Below are 26,354 nucleotides of genomic sequence, written 5' to 3' on the forward strand. Positions count from 1 at the left end.
CTCGACCCTTCTTTCGGCCACTATGGTAACGAAACTGGGAGGTGGTGTCATGGACACCCTTACCGCACCAAGCGAGGACCACAGCAACCCACACTAATTCCTTGGCGTGTTCGGGATACCGGCCACGAGTTGGCAACGTCTTCAGGAATAATCTGCGCCGATCGTCTGACGCCCGGCATTCATAGCCTCAACGTTGTAACGCAATGTCACTTCCTGTGTGCGCACGTGAAGCACAGGATTCTGGGGATTGGAGTTCCACCATGCTCGTAGTGTTCAGTACGCGGCAGCGTACCTGTCCCCGGTCCCTGCCTGTTCTTCGCTCCGATTCCCTGCGGCGCACGCCTCCTGTTGCTGCGAGGGTGTATGGGGTGAGTGTGTAACAATCTGAACTATTCTCTGATGGTTTTCTGTTGGATCCTTATATTGACCGGTATACTGTTTTGCTGATTAGAATATAAATTATTCCTCCAAGAACACGTTTATTTTATAAATTCCCCCTAACACTGCATGTAATATTTGTAAGTCACCCCTACAGCAGGCCTTACAGCCCTAAGGCAGGGTGCCTTATATTACACCTGAGGACATCTCTACATGAGCAGATATGCCTCTGTGCTGGTCAGCTCTATTACTGCCAGTATATGTGATCATGGAAGCCATTTTTAAAAGCATGTGGTGGATACTTATGAAAACGAGCTCCTCTGTTGCATGATGGCTTCACTGAAAATTGGGTGCCCCCTGAAAATCTACCAGCCACTGGTGTGTTGTGACTGATTTTCACCAACCTGCCACCAGAGACTAGTTTCTGACCTCCAAAGGTGAGGGGCTCTGCTTGCAGGAGGTCAGAAACTAAGCCTGCTCCTGCAGTGGGTGTTCACACGCCCTCCCACAGGATGACCTGTAGATTAGCATTCAAATGCCGGGAAGCTTCAAAGAGCCACTGCCTTTGAATTGCAAATCTGGCTTCCCTCGCAGGAGGGGATGCTGCTCCCCTTTATCTAAAGGCGTTTAGCACCTGGACAGGTGGGAAAATTAGATAATAAGATAGGCTTGCCTACCCCCAGGCTAGTACCACACCTAAAGTGGCCTAACCTGAAGTGGGCACGTCTTTCCAGAGTTGGTCATCTTGGTGAAGGCAAACTTAGGAACGGTGGGACAGGGCTATGCCCACTTTTTACAGGAATTGATTATAGGGGACCTAGTGACCCCATGGGTCAGTAGTCCATTGGCTACTACCCTACACTCCTCGAATGCCCCGAAATCCAGTATTTAGGAGAGCCCCTGGCATCAGAAAATCGGATCCTGCCAACCAAAAGAAGTGCCAAAAAGCAGCTAAAGCAAGAAATGCAGAAGAAGCAACTGACTTGGCACCAGCCCTGCCAGCCTGTTTTCCTATTCTTGACAATTGCACCAAAGTGCTCTCACCATGCAATCTGTTGATCCTCCAAAGCCTGGCAGGACTGCCAGCACTTCTCCAAAGACTCAGGAACACCTGTGGAACAGCAGAGCTGTTCCCGAGCATCTTACAGGTACCAAAGACTGAGCTGTGAGGCTCCAAGACCGTGGAACCTGACACCGGAGAGCACCACTGCATCTGAGCTGCCTAACCCAACCTGAAGTGGGCCAACAGTGCCAGCATGGTCCCCGGAGCCTGCTGACTTGGAGAAGACTGGTGTGAAGAGTCACAAAGAGTAAAGAACAGAAGACCCAACAACTGACTTTGTGCCAACCCTGCTGGCCTGCCTGCAGACTGACAGTTTCTCCAAAACACCAGTTGTCCTGCAGCTACTGCTCCAAAGCCTGGCACACTTGCAAGCACTTCACCCAGGAATCAAGAACTCCTGTGGAGCAGCGGAGTTGTTCCCCTGCACCTTGCACGTATCCAAGACTGAGCTGTGAGACTCCAAGACCGTGAGAACCCGGCGCAGGAAAGCACCACTTCACCCGGGCCACTTAGCCAGAGCTGAATTGGGCAACTCTTTAAACACGGTCCCCAGACCTTCCAGACTCTAAGCCCAGCTTTGGTTTCCCGTTGTTGACTTCTTGACCCCACCTGCAGTTTGTTTGCGGGCCCCCTGTACTGCGACCGCCCTCTGTGACAAAAACCCGGCGCCTAAAGACACCTCTGCACCCGTTGCCCATGGAGAAAAGGACCACAGGTGTCCCGACGTCCCCAAGCATCGTGAGACCTGATGAGCCCCCCATTGGTTCAGCCTGGCTGACCTCCCACTCAAAACATGCCACCTCTTTTTACGAAGACCGATCCCCATTAACTTCCATTGGGCACACAACGCTGTGTTGGACCCCTAGACCTGGCTGCCCTAGTGCCGCTGGTGGTGTCTTGCTGGTGCTGCCTTGGACCTTGCCCCACCCTCACCTTATGTCCAAGAGGTTGGTCTCGTAAGTCGCTGTACTGTACCTGAATGCCGTACTTGTTTTTCCTCCCATAGGAGAACATTGCGGCTTCCGAAAATGCTAACGTGTTGACTTCTTAAATGCAAAAGTATTTCTATTGAAAAAATTATACTTACCGGATCGGCTCTGGCGTGCATGTGGGCATATGTGGGTGGGTGTGTGTGTGTGTGTGTGTGTATATGTTATATTATGTATATATATCTATATATTAGTGTGGGTCTCCTTATTGAATGTGTGCATAATTTATTGACTATTATGTGAAATTTGCCGATGTCTAACACTAGTGTCTGATCAGCCTAAGGCTGCTCGACCACACTAACCCCTAGAAGAGCATCTTTTGATTGCTAGAGCAAGCCCCTGTCCACTAGTAAGGAAATACCTGGACACTCTGCATGACAACCTCTTTTTGGTAAATTCTATAAAGAGCCAGTTTCCTACTAGCACTCTGCAATCCTGATTCATGAGGTCTTTCCTCCTTTGGTTAATTTTCTTTTGTCCAAGGGTGCCTTTGAGATGGGGGGGAAGGATGTTATTTCCTCATTTTAAAGAAGGATGGAGACCTCAGACCTATTTTTTACCTGCATCCACTGAACACTTCTGAGGAAAAGCAGGTTCAGAATGCGCACTCTGCCTCAGATACTGTCAACCCTGGACACACATTTCAAAATATCTGTCCTTGCTTTACCTGCATTTCAAGGTACGCCAGGTAAAGCAAGAACTGGTATATTGAAATATGAATGTTGAAATCCCTCCTGAGCTCCATGCAGAGAAATCTATTCATCAAGGCTTCTCCAAACATCGTAGGTTCAAGACCTTTCCTTCGCCATAGAAAGTCCGATACATTCTGGTATGATCCCAATGTTTTGGGTTGAGTCCTAGGTTTCGTTGAAGATAGCTCTGGGGCTCCTTGGTATTCGGGGATTGTGTATCCTACTCATCCTGACCTATGGGGGAACATGCGGGCTCTGCAGTGGACCTTCAATCCCCAGTGGGCCCAACATCAGGGCTATCTATCTGACTCCATTCCAATCTCAAGGGAGAGAGTGCAGGATATGCAGGTGTGCTTACCTGTGTCAACCTGACCCGCAGCAAACTACTTTATTTTCCCACCCACAATTTAGTGGTGACAAACATGTCACTGTTTCGTTAGAAGAAATCTAGGAGGTAGATATCAGGTGCCTCTAGTCGTCATTGGAAAGCCAGCTCCATATCAGGAGCTTTAGGTGATCAAACTGGCCGTAATAGCCTTCCTGTCATCAATTAAAGGGGTGACTAATGCAGGTCCTTACAGACTACACGCTGCCATGTACTACTGCAAGAATCAGGGCAAAGTCTGGTCGTTGTTGTTGTGCCAGGAGACATTGTTCCTCTGGAGACGGCTGGACCATCAGAACATCTACTTGGTAGCCAATCTCCTGGCATAGTCCCTGAGTGGACAAACTAAGCAAGGGGTTGTCTGGCGGACAACAAGCAGCATCTTCACCCTGGGTGGTGCAGGGCATATTTGATCAATGGGGTATGGCCTGGCTAGATCTCTACCGCAGAGAACTCGCGGTTTGCGCATTGGAGTTTTCTCCATGACACTCATTGGGAGATGCATTCTGACTGGAATGGAAGGATGGACTCCTGTATGCATTTCGGCCAGTACTTCTCTTGCCTTTGGTTCTGAGGAAGATCAAGACATAGGAAAACCAAAGGGGATGATGGACGGAGTGTTGAACATTGCAAGCACTCACCCCCAGTCAACTGATCTGGGTTTAATCCATTATCATTCTTTAGCTCACTCCGCAATAAATCTGTGCAATTTCGTTTTACTGTGTGGTTAAAATGGTTTTCCTTTTCTGAAAAGACGAGCACTGGGCTAGACATTGAAGTTATCCTGTGCCTGTTGGGTCGAGTGGTGAGCTCAAGCACATCACACTACCTCACTGAGGAGCTGTTACTGCTCATCCCTACTATGCTGAGTCCAGTATGGAAAGGGTTGTACTTGGTCCAGTTTGCACTGTCATAGTAGGACGAGCCACTAGACACCGGTCACAAAGAACCTCATCCAGCACGATTAGGGCCCAATTGCCCCGATCTGACCCCCCGAACAGGGTCTGACAAAGACCATGTAGGACTTTGACAAATAAGGTGTGAGAAACAGTTCACATGCTGACAGAGGCAATACTAGAAAGATTTTTTTCTCTGTGAAGAAAATGTTTGTAACATTTACCAGAGTAGTCTTAGTAATGCGCTGGTTATAATTAGCACCGACTTTAAGAATAGCTACTGAGTTCCCCAGAATTTGAATGACTGGTCATTTGGACATGAAAACTTTGAGCTTTAGTGTCCATATCAGCATTTGTGTAAGTCTTCCTTGGATTTTCTATAGTATGTCAAATGTGTCTGGTGATTGCAGGGTTCTCCCAATTTTTTTCATTTTTTCTTGGTAGCCAATTGCTCGTTTTGAGCTCATTTGAGTTTCTGGATGCAACAGGGTTGGCTCTGTTTTTGTTACATAATAAGGCAATTTTATCTACAGTGTTTAGAATAAGCTTGTTCTCGAACTGAGTAATTTCATTAACCAGTTATAATTGTGTAGTGGCTGCTGCAATATTTTCCAGAGTGTTTTGATGTTTTACCCAGAGCAATTTTTTCACTAGACCATTTGCGAATATTGGCTGGTTTCATTAATGGTGATTAGATTGAAATGCACTTTTTTTAAAAGGATATCAAAATTATCTGACTTGCCAAAAACGTGTAGATTGTCAACTTCATGTGCTAAGACAAATTTGAGGATCTTACCTTTACTATGAGGGTCAAAACTGTAGAAGGTCAAAGGTATCGGATGTTGTTTAGGGCTGCTGTCAATTTGAAGACAAATTATATGAAGAAAAAGTGTTTTACTATGTAAAAGATTCAGTCTTGCTGAAAGTGTCTTAATTAGACTTTCATATATAGGTGCACATATTTAAGTTGAACAGTTAGTGGTTCATTTGACTTGGATGTTATTCAAGTTTTGCACTCCCATTCTTAGGCAACCAATTAGGAAGAAAATGGAGCATGGAGATCACCGTAATGAAACTGATTCTTATTAAACTATGTTCTAATCTTTGTTCTTTCACCCTTCAGAACACGCACACTTCAGCGCATGTTGGGTCACATCTGTGGCTTGGTGTAAAAACTAATGAAACTGATAGTTGGTTGAGTGATGTGGCGAGACAAGGTGCTTGGAGTGCAAGAATATATGGGGAAACTGAGGCACATGGAAATCTGTAAAGTTGTGACATGTTTAGAAGTAGCAGTTCATGCTCTCTGCTGCTATTGAAAGTAAGCAAAAGACACACAATTGATGGACAGAATGCAGAACAAATCAAAACATTCTCCCCCAGTCAAGAGATCTGGGCTAAATCCATCATTCTTTTGCTCACCATGCCACCCCAGTTTAGACCTGGCCATATTCATATGGCTGAGTTCAAACTGGAACAGCATGGCGAGCATAAAAACGATGGATTTAGGCCCAGATCTCTGTACTGGGGTGAATGTATGACATTGTTCTGCATTCTGTCCATCAACAGTTCTTTTTGCATTTGTCACCCCGAGTGGGACGGGTATGCTCCGACGTGAGTCCCGTGCTCTCCATGCCACTGGAATCAAGCTATCCTGGCTGAAGAGGGTAGAAACCCCGAAACCGGTCCTAGGATGCTTGTTTCCTGTCCAGGGAGTTCGGGCTGGACTGTTCCCATAGGGTACAAGATCAAGACTGATTTGCATATGGCTGGGTCCAAACTTAAATGGCATGGTGAGCAAAGAAACAATGGATTTAGGCCCAGATCTCTGTACTGGGGTGAATGTATGACATTATTTCTGTATTGTGTCCATCAACAGTTCTTTTTGCATTTGCTATTGAAAGTAAGGAAGAATTAAAAATGTTGTAGTTCTCGTAGTGGATAGTTTCATTTCTATCAAGGACACGAATGCAAAGATGGTTAATTTTTCATATTTACTTACTTCCAGCAGACTTCAACTTTAACATAAACTACCTTTCCCAGATTACCCAGAGGAAAGGAATACAAACAATGTTCAACCAATCATAGTCCATGTCTTTCCATAATATCAGCCATCATTTTCATATGCCTTAAGACATCCGTCCACACAGGGTTTGGTAAATTTGTCAAAAGCTGGGTAGTATACCAATTTCGAATTGGACTTTGTTCTCCTGGAGATATGGAAGGTGAAAACTTGCAGAGTAAAGACTTTGCCTGTGATATCCAGAGCTCTCACATCAGACACTCTGCTGCAAGATACAAGACAAAGCAGCATCGCCAGTTTTGCTGATAGTTCCTTCCTTGACAAATAATAATTTCTTTGCCAAAAACAAAAGAGGGTTAATACCACATTGATGTCCCAGAGAGTAAAATATATTCTGGCGGCAGTGCCAGACAAATTCCTCTCATTATCTTACATACCATTGAATGGTCTCCCACTGGGGAACCACCAATCGGTAAAAGACCTGCCAAACTGGTGGAGTGGTATGAATTGATCGTCAAGCCCTACAAAGCCAAGGAGGCCAAAAAGTTAATTACGGAACAATTTTGCACCCGATGGGATCCTCACTGTGTTGAACACGCCAACAAACCCATTGTGACCAAGTTGATCTGTACCGTTTCGTTGTCTCATCTGCCCATGCTGATGCCAAAAGCAGATCAGCTTCTTGTGAAAGACCTGTACTATCCATCTCTTCCGGTAATCGTCCATGCCATTAGGAGCATCCGCTCCTGTAATATTAATGGGTGAAACCCGCTGAGAGGATTTTGAAGGAGATCTGGAGCATGGGGGGGACGGATTGGAAAATCCCAGGAAAGTTCCAGAAGAACTGGAAGTCATACTTGAGACCCCCAGAATGGAGTGATCAAAACCTCCTTTGCCTTCTGTCTCCGCACCTGTGCGGACAACCTCTTGATCTTTGCAAAGGGGGTAAATCATAGCCCATCTCCTGTGACCAATCCTGTATGAAAGTATACGTTACTATTGCTAGTGGGTCTGGATTCCAACTGAAATATCTGGCCACCTGATAGCCCAGACGGCAGGCAAAGAGGTCGACCGAGAAGGGGTCCCAGTGATCACTCAAAGGGTGGAAAACTTGAAAATCCAGCTGCCACAGATTCTTTCCTGTCTAGCAAGTCCCTTGAGCACCAATCCACTATTTTGTTGGATACTCCTTGTAGGTACTCTGCTGTGACCGATGCATTGTTGATCAGGCAGTAGGCCCAAAAGTCCTTGGCCGGGTCCACTGGAATGTTGGACCTGGTGCACCCCAAGTGATTTTTGTCTCGTACCTCTGAGATGTTGCCCATTTTTAACAGGACACAACAAATGACCTTGATTGGACTGCGAAGGAACCCGCCATCAATTCGAGGCAATTGATGTGGAGAGATTGTTTTTCGGTGAACCATTTTCTTCCTGTAAATGAGTCCCTGCAGCATGCCCCCCAGCTGTACTTGCTGGCGTCTGGCCCTGTGACTATATCTGGGTCTGAACCGAATATAGCCCTGCTGTTCGAGGCCTCCATGTGAGGCAATCACGATCTCATTTTGATCCTCACTTCCTCCATCAAAAGTATTTGCGAGTACTGTAGACTTCGGCGGAGGTAGGATGCTTTTAGCCTTTGAAGGGCCCTGTAGTGCAACGGGCTTGGGAATATCTCCTGAATTGACGAGGATAGCAGTTCCACTACTCTGGGTATCTGGCGCAGGGAGGTTTTGGTGCCAGCCAGGGACTTCCTCCATTCCTGTCTGATTTTTGTAATTTTCTTGGAAGGAAGGCTGAGAGTCTTATCTGACGAATTGATGACAAAGCCCAAGAAGCGGGTCTCTTTGGATGAGGTCAGCAGGGACTTTTTGGCGATTATGACGAACCCAAAACTTTCGGGCAGTTGTATCGCAAACTGTAGATGAACCCTCAGTCTGAGCGGACATTGATCCATGGAAAGATATCGTCCAAATAGATGATGAGGCGGTAGCCTTGCGCTCTGAGGTATTCTACCACTGGCTTCATCATCTTGGCGTAACACCAATGTGTGGAAGAGAGTCCAAAAGGTAGTGTCTGGAACTCGTATACCTAGCCCAGCCACCGGAATTGTAAGAACCGGCGATGAGGAGTAAAGATGGGGACCTTCGAGTACGCATCCTTGAGATCGAGGTGAACCATCCAGTACTTGGGCTGTAACAAAGCGCATACAAAATGGATACTCTCCATCTTGAAGTGAACTAGGCAGCCATTGAACTCCCTTAGATTGATGATGGGCCTCTCATCTCCATCTAGTTTTTCCAACAAGAATAGGTTGCTGATAAAGCTGTTTGGGTGGAGTTGAGTTGGGGCAGTGACATCCTTGCGGAATAGGTCCTTCGCTTTGCAACTGATTAAGCTCATCTGAGCTTGTGAGAAAACGAGAGGACGTGGCCGAGAGTTGGATTGGGGAACCGTAGAATTCTTTTTGAAATCCCTCAACGGTTTGCAGTACCCATAGATCGGAGATGAGCACCTTCCACTTGTTTAGGAACAAGGGCAAATGCTCACTGACTCTTTGCTGTGAACTGAGACACACACTTACCGGATGGGCTTCGGGAAACTGGCTTCTGGAGGAGCCTCATGTTTAGCGTCTCCTCTGCGCTCGTCTGGTTCGGAAGAATTATCTGGAACTGGGTTGGTCTTGGTTCTTACGGTAGTTCTGTCCCCGTGGAGGGACTTGGGGGTGAAAGCAGTCAGCCAAGCGCCCTCTGCTACGACAAAGAAGCAGGGGTGAAAGATAGGCCTGGGCTTTGTCCAGAGACTTAAACGTGGCCACGAATGTGCCCAGTTATTTCACAAAAGGCTTCCTGTAAAGTCCCCCTTGAGCTTCTGCCCAGCCTTTGTGAAAGCAAGGTCCCCCAACTTGGGGTCGACTTTTATGAGGAGAGAGTGGCGTCTGTCGACAATGCGCAATTGGCGTTGCCTAAAAAAATGACAGCGCGTTGTGCCCATGCAGAAATGTCTTCCCGGGAGATGTTGGAACCCAAGGCTTTGCCCCTTCCCAGCTTCGGCCAGAATTTTTGTAAGGGGGCCCACCACGTCCAGGAGCTTGTCCTGGCAGGACTTCCATGACCTATCTATACCTTTACTTGGTTTACAGGATGTATTTTTGTAAGAAGGTAGCCATCCGAGTTTCTATCTCTGGAGTGCGGGCACCTTACCTGCGAAGGAAGTGCGCGCACATTCTGCCCTGAGTTTTGCCCGGGCCTCTTTCTCTAAGGGCTTGCTCAGATGTGCAACCACATTGTTGCCAACCTTAAAGAATGGGAACCAATCTGCTGTCCTGGGATGGATCAAGTTGTCTGGGTCCAGCATGTCTGAGGTGTTGTGGGTGGCAGTAGATGGAGTAAGAATGGGGTCGGGCGCCAAGGTGGAAAGGAGTCCACCTTGTTGGTGGAATCCCCATAGGAATCCTCATTGTGCCCGTCTGGTGGCGGAGGGTCAGTTGGGTCCTCTGGGAGCGCATAGAGAGTCCGCTGCTGTCCCCAGTTCTGGGGGTGCAGGGCGTGCAAGGAAGACTTTCTTAAGCCTTTTGAAGGCGCTCAGGTCCACCCCTGAGCCCGACTTGCATTTGGCCGGGCGCTGTGGCGCCTTCTCGGGGCCTAGGAAAGCACTCCAGGAAAGGGATCTGTCCAGGGACAAATTAAAGTGGCCTGGATTGGTGTGTGCTAATTGCATAAGGCACCTTTTGAGGGGTTCCATTGCAGAGGCCACTGCATAATAAATGGATAGATCCACTGTGTCGCCAAATTCATCATCTAGAGGAATGACAGTGATAGATTCCTCCTCTAGATAATCCCCCTCCTTTTCCATTATCAAGAGCCCACAGGCGTTAAATTGTGCAGATCAAATAATAATGGTTGTGGATAGCCCTAAGGGCGTACTTGGAACCTGCTTGAACTTTATAAGATTTGTATTGTGCTCACAGGACTGAATAGTCCCCATTAGTAAGCCCTGAGGGCAGAATATGGCACTGGAGAAACCGGTATAGTTTTCAACCATGCTAGGCACGGGCAAGTGGGTCAAAGTCCCGGGCTGAAAATGCCGTAATAATCACTAGGCACAAGTAATCACTTGCTGTTTTTACCACCTGGGCCCAGTCCCCAAGTGGCACCCCCAACCTGCTTTTTATAGTGGGGAAAAATGAAAGCACTGTGTATCGACCTGTTTATACGGGCATCTGCTGCTTGCATATGTTTAATATAGACCCCCCCTGGGGGGGCTTAGTGGCTTCCTTGGGAGAGGCAGTAGCTCCGCAGGGGCGCCAGTTAGTCAGTTTTACTGACACAAGTAGTGTGTGTCTCCGGCTGAGCAGCGAGACGCGCCAAGCATACCAAGCATTTATCACATCAGTGAGATGTAAAACGGATATCTGTTTGGAAGCAGGAAAGAAGGAGGAAGTGGTTTAGAGGAAGCATGCTATTATGGTAGGCCATAAACTATGATTGGTCGAACTTTGTTTTTGCAGCAAACAAATGATGGACGGAATGCTGACAATGCAAACATTCTCCCCCAGTCAAAAGATTTGGGTTAAATCCATTGTTCTTTTGCCCACTACGCCACCCCAGTATGGACCCAGCCATATGCAAATCAGTCTTGACCCTGTGCCCCATGGGAGCAGTCCAGACTGAACTGCCAGGCCAGGTCCTCCCTGGACCGGAAAAAAGCATACTGGGACCGGTTTCAGGGTATGTCACCCTTCTTCAGCCAGGCTAGCTTGAATCCAGTGGCGCAAAGAGCAAGGGACCCACGTCTGGGCATACCCATCCCACTTAGGGCGAAAAGTGTTGAAGCAAAGAAATGATGGACGGAATGCTGACAATGCAAACATTCTCCCCCAGTCAAAAGATCTGGGTTAAATCCATAGTTTTGATTTGTTCTGCATTCCGTCCATCAATTGTGTGTCTTTTTCTTTCTCGCCCCAAGTGTGCCAGGTATGCCCAGACGTGGGTCCTGGGCTCACTGTGCCACTGGAATCAAGCTATCCTGGCTGATGAGGGGTGAAGCCCCGAAACCAGTCCTAGGATACTTGTTTCCGGGCCAGGGAGGACCAGGCTTGGCAGTTCGGGCTGGACTGTTCCCATGAGGCACAGGGTCAAGACTGATTTGCATATGGACAGGTCTAAACTGGGTTGGCATGGTGAGCAAAAGAGTGATGGATTTAACCCAGATCTATTGTCTGGGGGTGAATATTTTGATTTGTTCTGCATTACATCCATCAATTGTGTGTCTTGAACTTTGTTTTTAGTCCTTTTCCCTGTATATTCTGAGAAAGGTAGTTTATGTTAAAGTTGTAATCTGCTGAAAGTAAATAAAGAAGAAAGATAAGTATAATCCTCATCTCCGGTCTTGACCTAGAATAGGCTGTTGTCTTTCACGTGTATTCCATCAACTTGAACCTTGTCTTTTTTTGCATGCTGCTTCAAAAAAGAAGCTTAAATCCTCAGTGGCAACCTTATTGCAGTATTATATATGAAATATTCTACCATTAATTTGCCCAGAGCATTCATGTTCACCTTTGTAACCATTCTCCTGAAATTGTCTTTCTTGTACATTTACTCACAGGTCCATAAGTCCTGCCACCTTCCCTGATGCCTGGAGTGCATTCCAAACTGCCCTCTTTCATCCAACTCCAATTCATCCGAAGATTGCGCCAGGTCCAGAGGTTCGTATTTATGACCCGAATACGGGAAAGCTGATCCGGAAGAATTCTCAGAGTTCGGTGCAGTCCCCCTACATTCAAGCTCCAGCTCCTACCCTCTCAGCACCAGTCCATGGGGAGCACTCTTCGTTCAGGTACTGGAAATGCTAGTTCTGGAGCTTGTGCCTCATTCAACTCCTGGATATATTGTATCTGTTAAGCTTCTCTCATTTCACTGACTGGTGGGAGAGGTTCAGAAGTTGAGCATTTGGTTATGTGCTGGTATTAGAAGGGGGCGTGCAAACTCATTGTCGATCATACTGGCTCTAATATTGAGTGGCAAAATTTGCTCCTTGTTCTCCTGTCAAGTTGCTAGCCAATCTGTGCTTCATTTTTCCTTGTTTGCGTTGTCCATGTTCCAACCAGTAACCACATGCCTTATATTCCTTCACGGTTCAAGCTCATTTGATCACTACGATCAAATGATTGTTCTTGAAACTAATATTACTTGCTTGGTCAGTCAGTCATCGTGCCACTTCCCCACATTTTACAGTGAATTAGAATCTTAGGGGGCAAATGCCACAATTGGCATATTCTGGGCTACACACTTAGTAATTGATTGAAGATAAGAAATTGGACCGTAAGGCTAAGTTCAATGCCTGTAGCATCAGCCCACTGGACTGGTGTGACATTAATTCTGATTCCTCGTTACTTGCAAATGTCATTCATTTGCAGCATATCAGTTGGGCCCTTTAGTGAGTTTTAGCTTCACCCTTTGCTCTCCCTCTGGCATACAATTCCTTTCAATTTACAGAGTACACAATTTGAAAGACTATACAGTCATTTTCTGTGCAAAGAAATGTTAATTTTGTAATTGTTTTTGATTTTGCTTATAACCTGTCCTTGTGTAGGCAGTGTTTTATATTGAAATATAAATGTTCAAATGTTTTCTTTAAAATATCTTGTACTTTGGGTATACTAGCTGTTTCTGTCTTGATTTTGTTTGCTTGTTTTAGTTTGTGAGCCTCTCGCTTCTAATAAAGAAATATATTCTGTCAGACAAGCGCTCTGTTGAACAGTCTTGAGAATATTCCTGTTTCTGGTAGTGTTTGTGACATAATTGTATCCTTTGTTCAATGAGAAAGTTACTCAAATAAATATTTGTTAACATTTGGTAACAATGCAGCGTTGGCTTGTAGTGTTTTGTACTCTCCACATACCTTGGACTTTAATTTGTCTTTATAGCTATCTTTCCTCACTTCTAGAGCTTTTCATCCATTTCGTTGTAATTCACCAACGTTAATACTGTTGATGTTGCAAAAAAATGTAGTTCTGCAGCAACCTTCTCTGTTTTGTACTTTTTCAATGAAATTGGGATCTAACAAATTTTAACTTTATAGAAGTCCCATTCGCAATACAGCAGTTGTATTTTTCAGCATGTTCTCCTGATCCACAAGTAAAGAACAATGCGGTTCTCAACAGATAGTTTCATTTTTTATGGTGTGCCAAGTAAGATAATGTGATGTTCTTGAATTTTGAAACTATTCTAAATCTGCAAGATGTTATGCTGCCATGTAGTGGTTTACTTGGAATAGCATCTTGTTCACTGTCATTAAAAAATATGGGACCTGACCTTTTCCCATGGGTCCTGTGATAGTTTAGCATACAAAGTGCCTTTGCCAGAGGCATTTTTTCAGGGGCAGATAGAATCTTCATGTGTATCTCTCCATGTCCGGTACCCCTATCATCATGTGGTCCGGGAAAACAAACATTGGGTGGGCCAGCAATTTTTTTACGGAGAGGGGGCGCACTGAAATATTCACAAGATTGACCCTGCACCCAAGTAGAACAAGTACTTTATGTATAGATGTACTAGTGCATCATATTTAAACAGAACAAACAACGTATAAATAGATAGCTTCCCAAATGAAAACAGATGGTCGTGTTTCTTGATAATAGCAAATATAATCCTTTTATTCAAACACTTCATTTCTTAAAATGTACGACAAAATTGCTTGCCAACGCGTTTCATCCCTCATGGGACTTCTTCAGTGCGTAATGGAAGTCTGTATCAGCTGGCGATATTTTTGAAAGTTCAAACCGTTATTAAAAACAGCGAAGGGGACACAGTGTATTTTTTTTTTTTTTTTTTTTTTTTTTTTTTGAAACCGTTTATTGCAGTTCGTAAAAGTTACAGGTATGGGCCTACAACCATCCGGCCGGCCGCTAGAATGACAAAAACATATTGCACACATACAGTGAAAGTCTCTAGGCAGTGCAGAGCAGTGAAACAGGAGTAATCAATGGTGCAGGCCACACAGCTCCAAGCCCACAGTACGGTTCCCTTTTCTTGAAACAAAACAACACCAAAAAACCACACCCGCAGGGCAACCCGCGATCCAAAATAACAGCACGTGCTCCATAAGTGGGGGATCCAAACCAGCAGCAGAACTCTGGAGAGGGGAATGGGAATAGATCAGGGACTGGGGGACCGCGCGCCCGCGGCTGAGGGAGGGGGGCCATCTAGGGAGACGGAGCAGGCGAGGCAGCCGGTAGCAGTGGTGGCTCACAAATACCCCCGCGGTAGGCGTTCCAGGGGCCCCAGAGTTTCACCCACGCCCCAGGCTTACCTCTCGCCACATACACCACCTTTTCACGAAACATACACCAATCCATATGCTCTTTCCAGGCCGACACCGCAGGGGGCCTCTGGGATCCCCACAATTGAGCAATGTCGCGCTTGGCTATCATGTATCCCAGAGTCACCCACCGCGTCTGCGGGACCGAATAGTCATTCGGTTCCCATACATTCAGCAAGCATCTCCTCGCTTCAGGCAGCAGCGCAACACGCGTCACCACACGCAGGACCTCATGCACACCACGCCAGAATCGCTCCACCTTCGGGCACTCCCACAGTATATGCATGAAAGTCGCCAACGCACCACAGCCACGCTTACACATTCCGTCACCAGCAAAACCCATACGCAGAAGCCTTGGCCCCGTCACGTAAACCCGGTGAAGGATCTTGAGCTGGACGAAACGAAGGCGAGCCGGGATGGCCACCTCTTTCGGAGAGGCCACCGCGGAAATCCAATCCTCATCGTCCAGCTCCAGCCCGTCGGCAACCCAGGGACACAGTGTATTGATAATTGCGTTCATGTTGTCGTTATTTTATCTGTATATACCATAGTATTCAACACGATGTTGTGTAAACCGGTAATTCAGTATAAACCGGTATTTCAGTGTAGTTATTTGGGAAAATGTAAATCCCTCTGTGTATGTCATCGTCCGGTTCCCTCAAAGTTGATCACTGAAATTTTGACTTTCTGAACGGTCGACTAAACACAAATTGCAGATTGTTTGATCCTCTGGCCAGCGCAGTCTGAAGCAGTGGATCAGCCAAAGATTGACACATTTCTTAGATTGCATTCTGGTACCTCCCTACACTTCTGGGGTTGTTTTTCAAGTGAAGAGATGTGTGTGTTATCCGTAGATGTATTGCCTGTTGTGTGAATAGTTGGAAAATAAATGCTTTAGTTTTGTACTCGTACATTCCCTAAATTATGTCTGTAAAGATGAGCTTGATCCCAAATGTATTTCTGAAACTGCTTGCCATTATGGGTTCAAAATATTTTGGAAATAAAACATATCTGTATGCGGCAACAAGGTACTCTGGCAATGAAGGAACGTGTACATAAATAGGCAATGTCTGGCTTTTACCCTTTCCCTAAAATCCTGTTAGTTTATTGCCTACTGGATTGTGCACAACGACTAGAAAATCTGCTAGAACTCACTCAAATATAAAAATGTTACATTCTTCACGGTTGTCATTTTGTTAAGTACTGCGCATGCATGGATTTGGCAGTTACCACAGTTTTTAATTCATTTTCAGTGCAATGCGTGTCTGGCGTGGGTTCATAATTGGTCAGCATGTCAGGGTCAGCATTTTACTTTTTAGTAGAGGTGTCCTGAATTGTGTGAGATTATCAGGGACTTTGGATGTGAAAAGGACCACTGCAGTGAGGCTTAATTTGATACATTCACTTTGAAGATGTCTATGAGAAGGAATGATTTATTGGAGTAATATTGAATGTTGATGTTCATCGAGGGCAAACATTAACGCTCAAAAAAAGGGGACTGTTGAACAGAATATGTGACGTGAGGTTTGGAGTTGGGCGTAGATCTCATTGTATGTCTTAATGTTGCCCATTTTGCTGCTGAAGGAAGGTTTAAGCCTTGCGTGGACTGCTACAGGCAAATGTCTGTGTTCAATTCCCACTTGGTTTATGTGGACACAACCCCAAGGCCTGCATCAAGTGTAAGTCGATGCACCAAAGGCAATTTGTAAGCAGGCGGTGAAGCTCCTGGTGGAGCAGCAAGAGACTTGCCGCTTTCGTACTCATGGAAGATCTCAGGGCTGTTCCTCTGATTGCTGGCTTCAATGAAGCCTTGGAGCAGAAAGACATAGTCCAAAAAGCACAAGTAGTAGTTGAAGCACTATTTAACTTCCACTTTTCTTCATTGTGCTTTCAGGCCCTGCTCCTGCACTACACCTGCAGAGCTGACATCAGGGCCCTTTCTGCGCTACCCTGAGTTTCCTGGGGCTGAACCAACACTCACCTAGCTCAAAGAATTTTATGATGCCACACACTCCATCTTTGGGTCACCGACCCAGCTTCATCCCTTCCAGCACTGCTCAACGACAAACTGATTATTTTCCTGTACGCTCACCCGGTGTCACCCCAGCACTGTTTGACGTCAATGCCGATGCCGTCCAGGCCTCAACATCCCCTGAACTGTACACCCCTTGACAGACCCTACCTTCCTGAAGGGTGGATGAGGTGGTGTATGATCACCTAGAGGACCCCGATGTAACTGGTATTAGAAGATAGGTGATGCCAGTGGCCTGGATACCTTCCCAGACCCTTGCATGATTTCCCCTCTGGGCCAGGTTTCGGAGGAAGGTACATCTTATGCCACTGTGCTGCAGAGCTTCTCGAAGTTGAGACCAATGTCTTGACTGCTGTGCTTCAACCTGGGGTGGGCTCATCTGAACCCTTGTTCCCCTTTCATTATGTCCTCACCGACGTGCTCCAGGGGCCGGGGTGAAATCTTGCACAGGTTCTCCTGTGCAGTGTCTTCTGTGTACTGTATGATTGCCCGTCGGCACCTTCCAGCCCCTGTAGACCCAGCCTTTCTTTCCCAGCACCCCTGCCATGAGAGCCTATTGATTCAGACCTCAACAGCGAAGGTCACCTCAAAGCATGTTGCCTACCACAACAGATGGGGAACCCAAGAGGCCAGACAACTTTGGGAAGCGCATCTTTTCTTCTTCCAGTCTTGGCCTGCGGTCAGTAAACACAGCATGCCTCTTGGGCCGATATTCCCACACGTTGTGGGATTTGGTTGCACAGTTGATTCCCATGCTGCCTGAGGAAGGCCGTGCCGTCTTGCACTAGACTTTGGTGGATGTCAAGGATGCGGCAAAATACACTATCTGTTACATACTGTACACCATAGACAGACTTCCTGGGTAGAGCCATGACTTCTACGAAGACACTGTGTTGCCATGCCTGGTTACGGTGCACTAGGTTCTTGGGAGATAACCAGTCTTCACTGATTGACATGCCCTTTGCTGGATCCTGCATATTTGGCGGCAAGGCCGATACGGCGCTCAAGCACTTTTGACACAGCAGGGTCACTACCAGATCTCTTTGGCCTTTCCCTATCGACCCGGCTGCAGCAGCAGTCCTTCCACCCCTACTGTGGACATGGCACGGGCAACCTTGGGCGTCCACCGGATCAGCCATACCCAGTCCAACAACCCTGCCAGCCCTTTGAAAGACGGTGCCACAGAGCATATAAAAGCACACTGGAGCCTGTCCGCTTGCACAGTCCCCTGCCCCTCTGGCTGCTGCAGCCTCCAAGCCCTTTTAGTGCACCCTCTGCCCAGCGCAGCCATCCTTATGGCAGCAGAATCCAGTACAACCCGCTCCAGTAGTCGGTGATTACTTGCGACAAGTGAGTGCTTCAGATCATGTAGAGGGGGTACACTCTGCCATTTGTGTAAACACCCAAGTCCTACCTACCATCCCAAGAACGGCTGATGGATGACCATCTTACCTTACTTCATCAGGAAGGGCAGGCTCTTTTGACCAAAGAAGCCATTGAGATGGTTCCCGCACCAGAAGTAGGGCGTGGTTATTCCAGTTACTTTCAGGTGCTCAAGAAGGATGGAGGCCTCAGCCCTATACTAGATCTGCACCCTCTCAACGCCTTCCCGGAGAAGGAGAAATATAGGATGCTCATGTTGGCTCATGTTCTGTCTGCACTGGATCCTGGAGACTGGATGGGAGTGGTGGACCTGCAGTATGCCTATTTCCACATCCCTGTCCTGCTGGCCCATAGGCAGTACCTGTGGGTCACAGTAGGCCACAAGTATTTCCAGTTTGCTGTACTCCTGTTTGGTCTCACCAGTGCCCCTCTGGTGTTCAAGAAAAAAATGGTGGCGGTATCAGTCTATCTGTGGAGGTTAGGGATTACAGTCCTCTCCAACCTTGAACACTGGTTGTTCAAGTTGGGATCACCCCAGGCATTAGTCACCCACCTCCAGAATACGGTGAATTTTATGACCTCGCTGGGGTTCACGATCAACAGGCAAAAGTCACACCTGACTACCTCTTAGACTTTTCCTCTCATCTGAGTAATTCAGGACGTATTGCAGTTCTCTGCGCCTATCCTCTGGTGCAGCGAGTCTGGGATATTCAGCCTCTGTCATGGATTTGGTGAGACTGACTCTGAGGCTGCTGGGTCTCATAGCCTCCTGCATCCTGCTGGTACAACATGCCCAATGGCATATGTGGGCTCTGCAGTGGTCCCAGTGAGCGCAGCTCCAGGTGTACCTCTCTGACCTGGTCAAGATATCGGAAGGAACTGCAAAAGATCTGCAGTGGTGGCTGACGGACTGCAATTGGATCTATGGTAGACCCTTCTCCCTTCACCACCTAAAGCTCACAGTGGTGACAGATGCGTCACTCCTGTTTTGGGGTAGTCCTCTGGGAGGGATGGATAACAGGCGATTCTGGTATCCAGCAGAATCTCGGCTCCACATAAACCTTTTGGCGTGGAGAGCTATTCACTTGTCATTGAAAGCCTGTAATCCATCCATCAAAGGAAAGCTGGTTCAGGTGTTCACGGAGACCACCACTGCCATGTGGTACTTCAGACAATAGGGCGGGGTTGGGTCGTTGACCCTGTGTCAGGAGGATCTGCACATGACTGAAACATCGGAACATTTTCCTGGTCATACAACACCTGGCGGAATCTCGGAGCACCAGGGGCTGATGAACTCAACCACTGATGCCGCAAGGATCCGGAATGGCTTCTAGATCCGGAGATGGTGCTAGTGCTCTTTCAAGACTTGGGAGAACTGTAGATTACGCAAAATATCAACACTTCTGCACTAATATTTGCTTTTCTGCCAATACCACTCCTGTCTCAAGAAGAGCAGTACTGACCGGGCCCTAAGTCATTCTAGTGGCTCCGGATTGGGCATGGAGAGTATGGTATTCAGAACTCATGAGCATCTGTCCTCCAGTCAGGTTGCCTCTACTGGAGGACCCCCCTGTCACAGCAACAGGGCAGGTTCCTCCACCCAAACCTGCACACACTCTACCTTCATGCTTGGCTATTGAGCGGTAGCATTTGAGGGTTTTCGATCTTCCTCCTGAAATTTGTGATACCATCTTGGCAGCAAAGTGCCCTTCCAGTGAAACTGTTCTACGCCTGCCATTGAGATACATTTGTGGCTTGGTGCTTTTAATGCCAAGTGGACCCCTTTTCTGCACTGCTTGTGCAGGTTTTGTTGTTTGTTCAATCTTTAGCCCGGCAAGGCCTTGCTCTGGGCACTGTAAAGGTTGTTAGCCATTTTGGCTTTCTTGTGGCTGCCTGATCAACCCTCACTGTTTAAGTCACCTGTTGTGACTCGGTTTTTCAAAGGTTTGCAACATTTGTTCCTGGCTATTCCTTTTGTGAAGCACAATTGGACATTATTCTGGTCCTAACTTTTCTCATGTGTTATACCTTTAAGCCCCTGCGCAGCTTCTCTATGTGGTTCTCATCTCTGAAACAGTGTTCCTGGTGGCTATTACATCAGCCAGGAGGGTCAGCACTTTTCAGCCTGTGTTCTACACACCACCACATCTTTCCAAAGAGGAGGAGAGACTTCATTGTTGGTCCCGAAAAGAGCTTTGTCATTCTATGTTGATTGTGCCAACGACCATCAAATGAACGATCAGACCTTCGTTTGGTTCACCTGAATGAAGAAGGGTAAGGCTGTGCAGAAACTAGCCACTCCAGATGGGTAATATTCTGCATAAATGCCACTTTTGTGTTAGCACTTGGGATACCTGTCCTGGACATCGGCCAGACTGCCACATGGACGTCCCTCCATATGTTCACGAAGCACTACTGCTTGTACAGTCAGGTCCGTTGTGCGGTCCTCCAGAACATTTTGGTTTAAGTCAGTTCGCAGACCCACCTCCAATGAGTTATTGCTTGGGTACCTATTCTGAGGTGAGGAAACTGCAGTTAGAAGTCTCTGTCAGAAGAACAAGTTACTTCTCTTCAGTAACGCCCTTTCTGGTAAAGACTCTAACTGTAGATTCCTTACCTCCTCTCCCGGCTGCCCCCACCTGCGCGAACTGTGCTCTGTAGTCCAAAAGATCATTTTAGACATTGTATGCTGGTCAAACATGTAACTGGTTTCTGCATGGCTCTGCATTTTCGGCACAATATTAGTTCCAAAAGAATCTGATGTCAGCTTGCCGGGGTAGCGCCTATATAGGCACTGCGACGTCACTTTCGACTCTGAACCGAACAATTTCACCTACCTGTGCACAGAGATACTGCTTAAGATTTTCCAGTTCTAGTCTGATGCCTGGAGAGTCTTCTAAGGTGAAGAATCTGTGGTTAGATAGTCTCCACCAGAAAAAGCACTACCGAAGGTAAGTAACTTGTTACTTGAGGTAGCTCTCAACATTAGTGATCTGAGCTTGGCAGTTTGCTCTGACAAGAGAGTTTAAAACCCTGGGCTTAAATCTGGCTTTTAGTACAGGTTGAAGGCTGTTTTGATTAGCTGCACTTAATGAGAGGAGCTCTTTGTTTCACCTTGCAACTTTTAGGTTGTTTCCTAATGTGGATAGCATGAATTTTCTGTCAAACTCAGCAAGGATTTTGGTGGCGGTTACAAATTACGACTTTAGTGAACAAGGTTTTTTTCTGAGTTGTGTATGGTAGTATGGTTATTACCACTGGTTTTGATTCAGGTTTGTGTCCTAATTCATTCTAGATTGTAAAATAGATGAAGGGATAGGTGGACCAGGACCAATGCAAATTAAACTTTTGATTAGGTTTTGATAAGTTTCTTTACCAAATGGTTTAGCCTAGATGATCTAAATTGTCAATGATTATCTGGGTGAGGCTATTGAAATGTCGTCAGCCTGAATGGACCTCTGCGTTAAGAGCAAGAATGTTGAGTGAGCTTTGCAAAGCAATGCAGTGAGATTTGGACATGGGGTTATGGGTTTGGAAATGGCTCATGTACTAATTAGGGGAGTGTACTAGTGATTATGCTTATCTACTGGAATGAACACTTGTGCCAATCACCTCTAAGTAAAACTGTGCACGTTTTGTATTACCAGTGTGAAAACGTTCAGAAACTGTCCCAAACAAAGTTCCATACTATGCCAGGACTGTCATAGCATTCCACATCGTGCAAGTGCTAGATATCTGCTTCTTAACCTCAGCACAGGTATATATGTTTTTTGAGCTTGTAGTAGGTCTGTCGACTCGTGCATGAGTCTGCCCCAGGCCATGTGTATAGAGTAAGGAGTCCCTCTGCATGATGTTGTGGCAAAGCCTAATCTCAGTGAAACATTGGGCAACAACCACAAGAGTATGTGAAACGTTTCACTCAAAATAGCCTTCCGTACTTAAGAACCCCTCATACTCTAGACTGGTGTTTGACTGGGAGATATCAAAGGGTCAATTCATCAAGCTTGCTTGTCCTTGACTATGCCATTCTCATAAGCTTAAGACTACCTTTCCTGTCAATTCTGCTAGAAGGCCACTTCTGATTAAATAAAGATTCCTTTTTCAGTTGTCTGTATATATGGTAACTACCTAGAAAGCCTTTGTTGCTAATTCTACAGATGGTGCTGCTTAAACATCTTTCTGAATTGAGGTGTTGTGTAAAAACTGTAGTGTACATTCCATACCCAAGAACACTTGGTAACTTCCAATACTCTACTGGTTGCTCCATTGGGATTGCCTCAAACTTTAGTTTTGTCAAACCTTTATAATTCACTGAGAAAATAATCTGTTTCCATAGATAAAATGGAGACTGGGAATCAGACTTCAAAAAAATTCACATGGATACGTTCATTTAAACAGGAATGCATTTGTGCCTGATGAGTACCTGCATGTGTTTTAGGATGAGTGACATACCTGTGTGCTGAATGATTTTGCTAACCGGTTATGGTAGAAGAGGTTTGGCAGTATGGACCTGGTGGATATTCCTCACTATTTTGTCCAAGTTTGAGTGTCTTCTGAAGTGTTGTGCTCTCGTGTTTCTGTGGATTGTGTAACCAAGTACATATCCATAAGCAGTGAAGCAGTGATTTCACTGCAAGGCTTCTCAAAAAGAAATGGCAACAGACCTGGATCCTCGATCGAATAGTCCCTGTCGATCTATTTTTTGGGTGGTCCCTTGAGATTGAATGACACAGGATTCCTAGAGGGGCAGCATAATCTATCAGGTTAACGGTTTACTATCTTTGTGTCTTTTGCAAGCTAGAAAAACATGGAGGAAACTGTGTTGACAGATAAAGTAAGTTGTACTCATTTGGGACATTGTGCGAAGGGCATTCCGGGTATGTTCTGCACAACCGATCATTAACACAAAATTAGACTTGTTCTGAAACAGTTGGCTTATTATTAAATACATAACCTAATCCGACAGTGTTCTGGAAAGACGTATGAAACACCTGTGCTCAAGCTTGGAGGTTATTGGTATGTTATGGGTACATATAGAGCTCACGTCTCACCCAGGAGGGTATTCTGGTACTGAAAGGCAGAAGAAGCGTGCACCGAGCCTGGGTCGAGATGTGGTGAAGAGCCAAATATCTTCAGTTTCATATGAAATTGAAGAACTAAAGAGATTGCTCTGTCATTCCAGGCTTTGAGCGAAATAGGAGAAGGTATCTGACGGTTGCTAATATATAGAGGTCAACCTATTTCTTGCTTGGTTAGTCAAGGAAGTGATCTATTAGCAGTTCGTCAGGACCAAAAATCTAAATTCTATCTACACAGTGGTTGGCGTCCTGGTTAGTATGAGAGTAAACCAAACACTATGACCACTTAAATGTGAAGTACCTGCTGTTTTACCGACCTGGAGAGATAAATGGAGTCAAATAGCAATAACATCTAAAGTAGCATGCGGTAGAAGTCTTACCATGCTTTTAGTAGCAGAGTGCATAATGGACGCAGTGAAAAGGTAGGAAAAAGTGACGGGGACCTTTTACAAGGGTTCCAAGATGGCACTCCTGTTTTGACAAGCACGATCGTCCTCGACTGACCCCAGTTACCTTTACCCTCACGGTAGCAAGCAACACCCAACATGGCACCTGAGATGCATATTCCGACTTACTCTCGGTTCGGCTGGCCAGTATCCCTGCCTCCACCGCCCCGGTGGCTGACCGGTTCTGGTCGACCTCTTAATTGCCGAGATCCTGAACCGACCTGTATATGCGCGAGTATTTAACCGCGGACCTCTTAACACCCTCACTCTTCCAACTGGCAGAGCGAGGGTATGTCGGCCGGCGAGTGAGCCACTATGGGACCGTGAGTAACTCTTGGGCAACTAAGCATCAGCAAATGACCGGGCTCTACGCCACGGTGATATTGACAAACTAGTTGTTTTTCTTCCCTTTATCAGTATCTATTTACCATTCCTAATTGGGATTATTTTTGTTTTTGTTTATTTTTCCAACATTAGGACGCTATAATTTAGCGTTCTCTCTTCCAGCATTTGATGTAGTCTGTTGGTGCTACCCTAACCAGGGTAGTGGAGCACTGGATGTGTACTTTGAAGAAGATGGTGAGTCATCGAGGTCTGTTATTCTTATCCAGTCTTATGACCTTGTACCTGGGGCTAGGAGTGTGGGGTGGGGGGGGCTGTGGCAATGTCTGCAACTGTTGTGGACAGTGATGCTGGTACCATTTTCAGTGTGGGGGCGCTGCCTTCAGTGGTAAATCACTGAAGTCATAAGGATTGTGAAAAAATCCAAGCATCACACAAAGAACAAGTGTAGGAAATGAGATATATCCATTCAGCAGAGGAGTGGGTAGGGGGGGATGTAGCCTGTGGCGCATTTTGGAGCACACTGTTGTAAATATATTAATAAAGCATGGTGTGGTAGTGCACTGTCATTTATAGACTGCACATTTCCCACTGAAATGGCTGCTAAATTTGCCCAGACATGGAGTTTTACTGATAAAACTGTATAGGAGACAAGTGAAAGATAATGGCTGGGGTTTCAGCAAATATTTATAATTTGTGCATGACCGAGTTTAAGGATGTTTGTTTTGATCGTTTTGTAATCTTTATTTCCATCACGCTTCAGAATGACAAAAGAATTGCTTCTTTTGTGCTTTCCCAACTGCTCATAAACGTTGAATTATTTTTTGAGTTCATTTGCAGATATTTATATTTTGTTTGTTATAAAAACAAATCTAGACATCCTGCATCCTTTCCTTTAACACACCCTATACCCTGGCAAGATTGTCACATAGTTCACTTTGCAAAATCCTATAGCTTTGCTAAGAGAAGGAAAAGTTAACATCAATCTCTGTGTTAAAAAAAAAAAAAAAAAAAACAGCAGCGCTATGTCAGTAGACTTATCCTGACATTTGACTGGGGATTGAACGTACAGCAATTAAATGAGCTAAAAACAAAGTTTGTTATGTGAACGTGTGCAGGCGTGGCGGGTAGAGCTGGAAAAGGCACCTTTGGTATAAGCCTGTGAGACTTGCCGATAGCGCTGGAGTTCAGGGCAGAGAGGGAAGTAGAGGCGCTGGGTGGGAGGAGGACCAAGAGTCCTAGAGCAGGACATGAGTGGTTCATGGCCTTTGGTGCGCCTTCTGCGTGCCAGCGACCGCTATGAAGTAGGAGCGGGAGGGAGGTGGGCTTTTGGCAATGGAGGGAGTGTGGTGCGTGTGGAGGTGGGAAAGGCTGCCACGGAGGGAGAAGGGAACATTGGAGGGCCAAAGTGCAGGAAAATAAATAACGGGATGTAAGCGCACTTGATGGTGCAAACCTCGAAAAAAGGGTATAGGCTGAGAATAAAAGGCGGCAAGGACGGAGTGAAAAATACAGAGATATGTTAAAGGCTACAGCACAGATGAGTGACAAATAATGCATGAGAAAGTGATAGTGCTTGAAATGGAAAAATTGTTTCTGAGAAGTACCGGTAGTCCCCAATTAAAATTATTACGGCTCACTTAAGATGTCAGGGTACTCTCCCTCTCAAAATAGGAAAGTGCTGGTACTCCGTACCGGTCCATTTTAAAGCTCTGGGGAAAGGTGCCCAGAAAAGGGGCAGAGAATGAAAAATGCTCAAACAGCAGCAAAGAATGAATGAAAAAGAATGAGAAAAACTCTGAAAAGTAACAGAGCTTGAATGAAAAATGACCTAAAAAACGAAGTAATGAATGAGAGAATGCAAGATGTACAATAAACTAATGCGCAGGAAAGCAGCCAAGAATAAAAGAAAGGAAAGAAGGAAAAGCTCATAAAGTGGCAAAGGAGGCCAAAAGTCAAAGAGTTAGAGAAATTGGTGAAACAAGGGCGCAGGAGAAACAGAGGGATCTGTCAATGCAGCCTTGTCACAGTGGTGGAGCTGCGAACGAAAGTGCTGGACCTAGTCGAAGACTGGGCACAAGTAAGGGAGCAGGCGCAAGGCAGGACTAGGCGAAACCTGGTTAATTGTATGAGGAAATGGAAAACAGTTAAGTCAGATGTATACCCATTTCTTGACTTATAATAACTTTGTAACTTTAACGTTATCTATGTATGCTCAGAAGTTGATAGTCCTGCAGCTAAACATATTTGTACTATTTGAGTTGACAAAGGCAAACCGATGTTTGGTTAGCCAGGGGCGGCTAGGTTGTATGGTGCTGTACAGGCAGT

At 46.0% G+C, this 26,354-nt stretch overlaps 1 protein-coding gene across 1 annotated transcript in view; it reads left to right on the plus strand.

The window, feature by feature from the left end:
- CTDP1 (CTD phosphatase subunit 1) overlaps positions 1-26,354 on the plus strand; it is a 646,418-nt gene that overhangs the window by 245,734 nt on the left and 374,330 nt on the right. The window contains exon 10 of the mRNA XM_085605940.1: positions 12,031-12,261. Within this exon, the coding sequence (XP_085462066.1) occupies positions 12,031-12,261 (231 nt within the window). The remainder of the gene's footprint in view (positions 1-12,030; positions 12,262-26,354) is intronic.

Source organism: Triturus cristatus, chromosome 5_1, assembly GCF_964204655.1.
Source record: "Triturus cristatus chromosome 5_1, aTriCri1.1, whole genome shotgun sequence".
In the NCBI taxonomy this organism is placed as follows: Eukaryota; Metazoa; Chordata; class Amphibia; order Caudata; family Salamandridae; genus Triturus; species Triturus cristatus.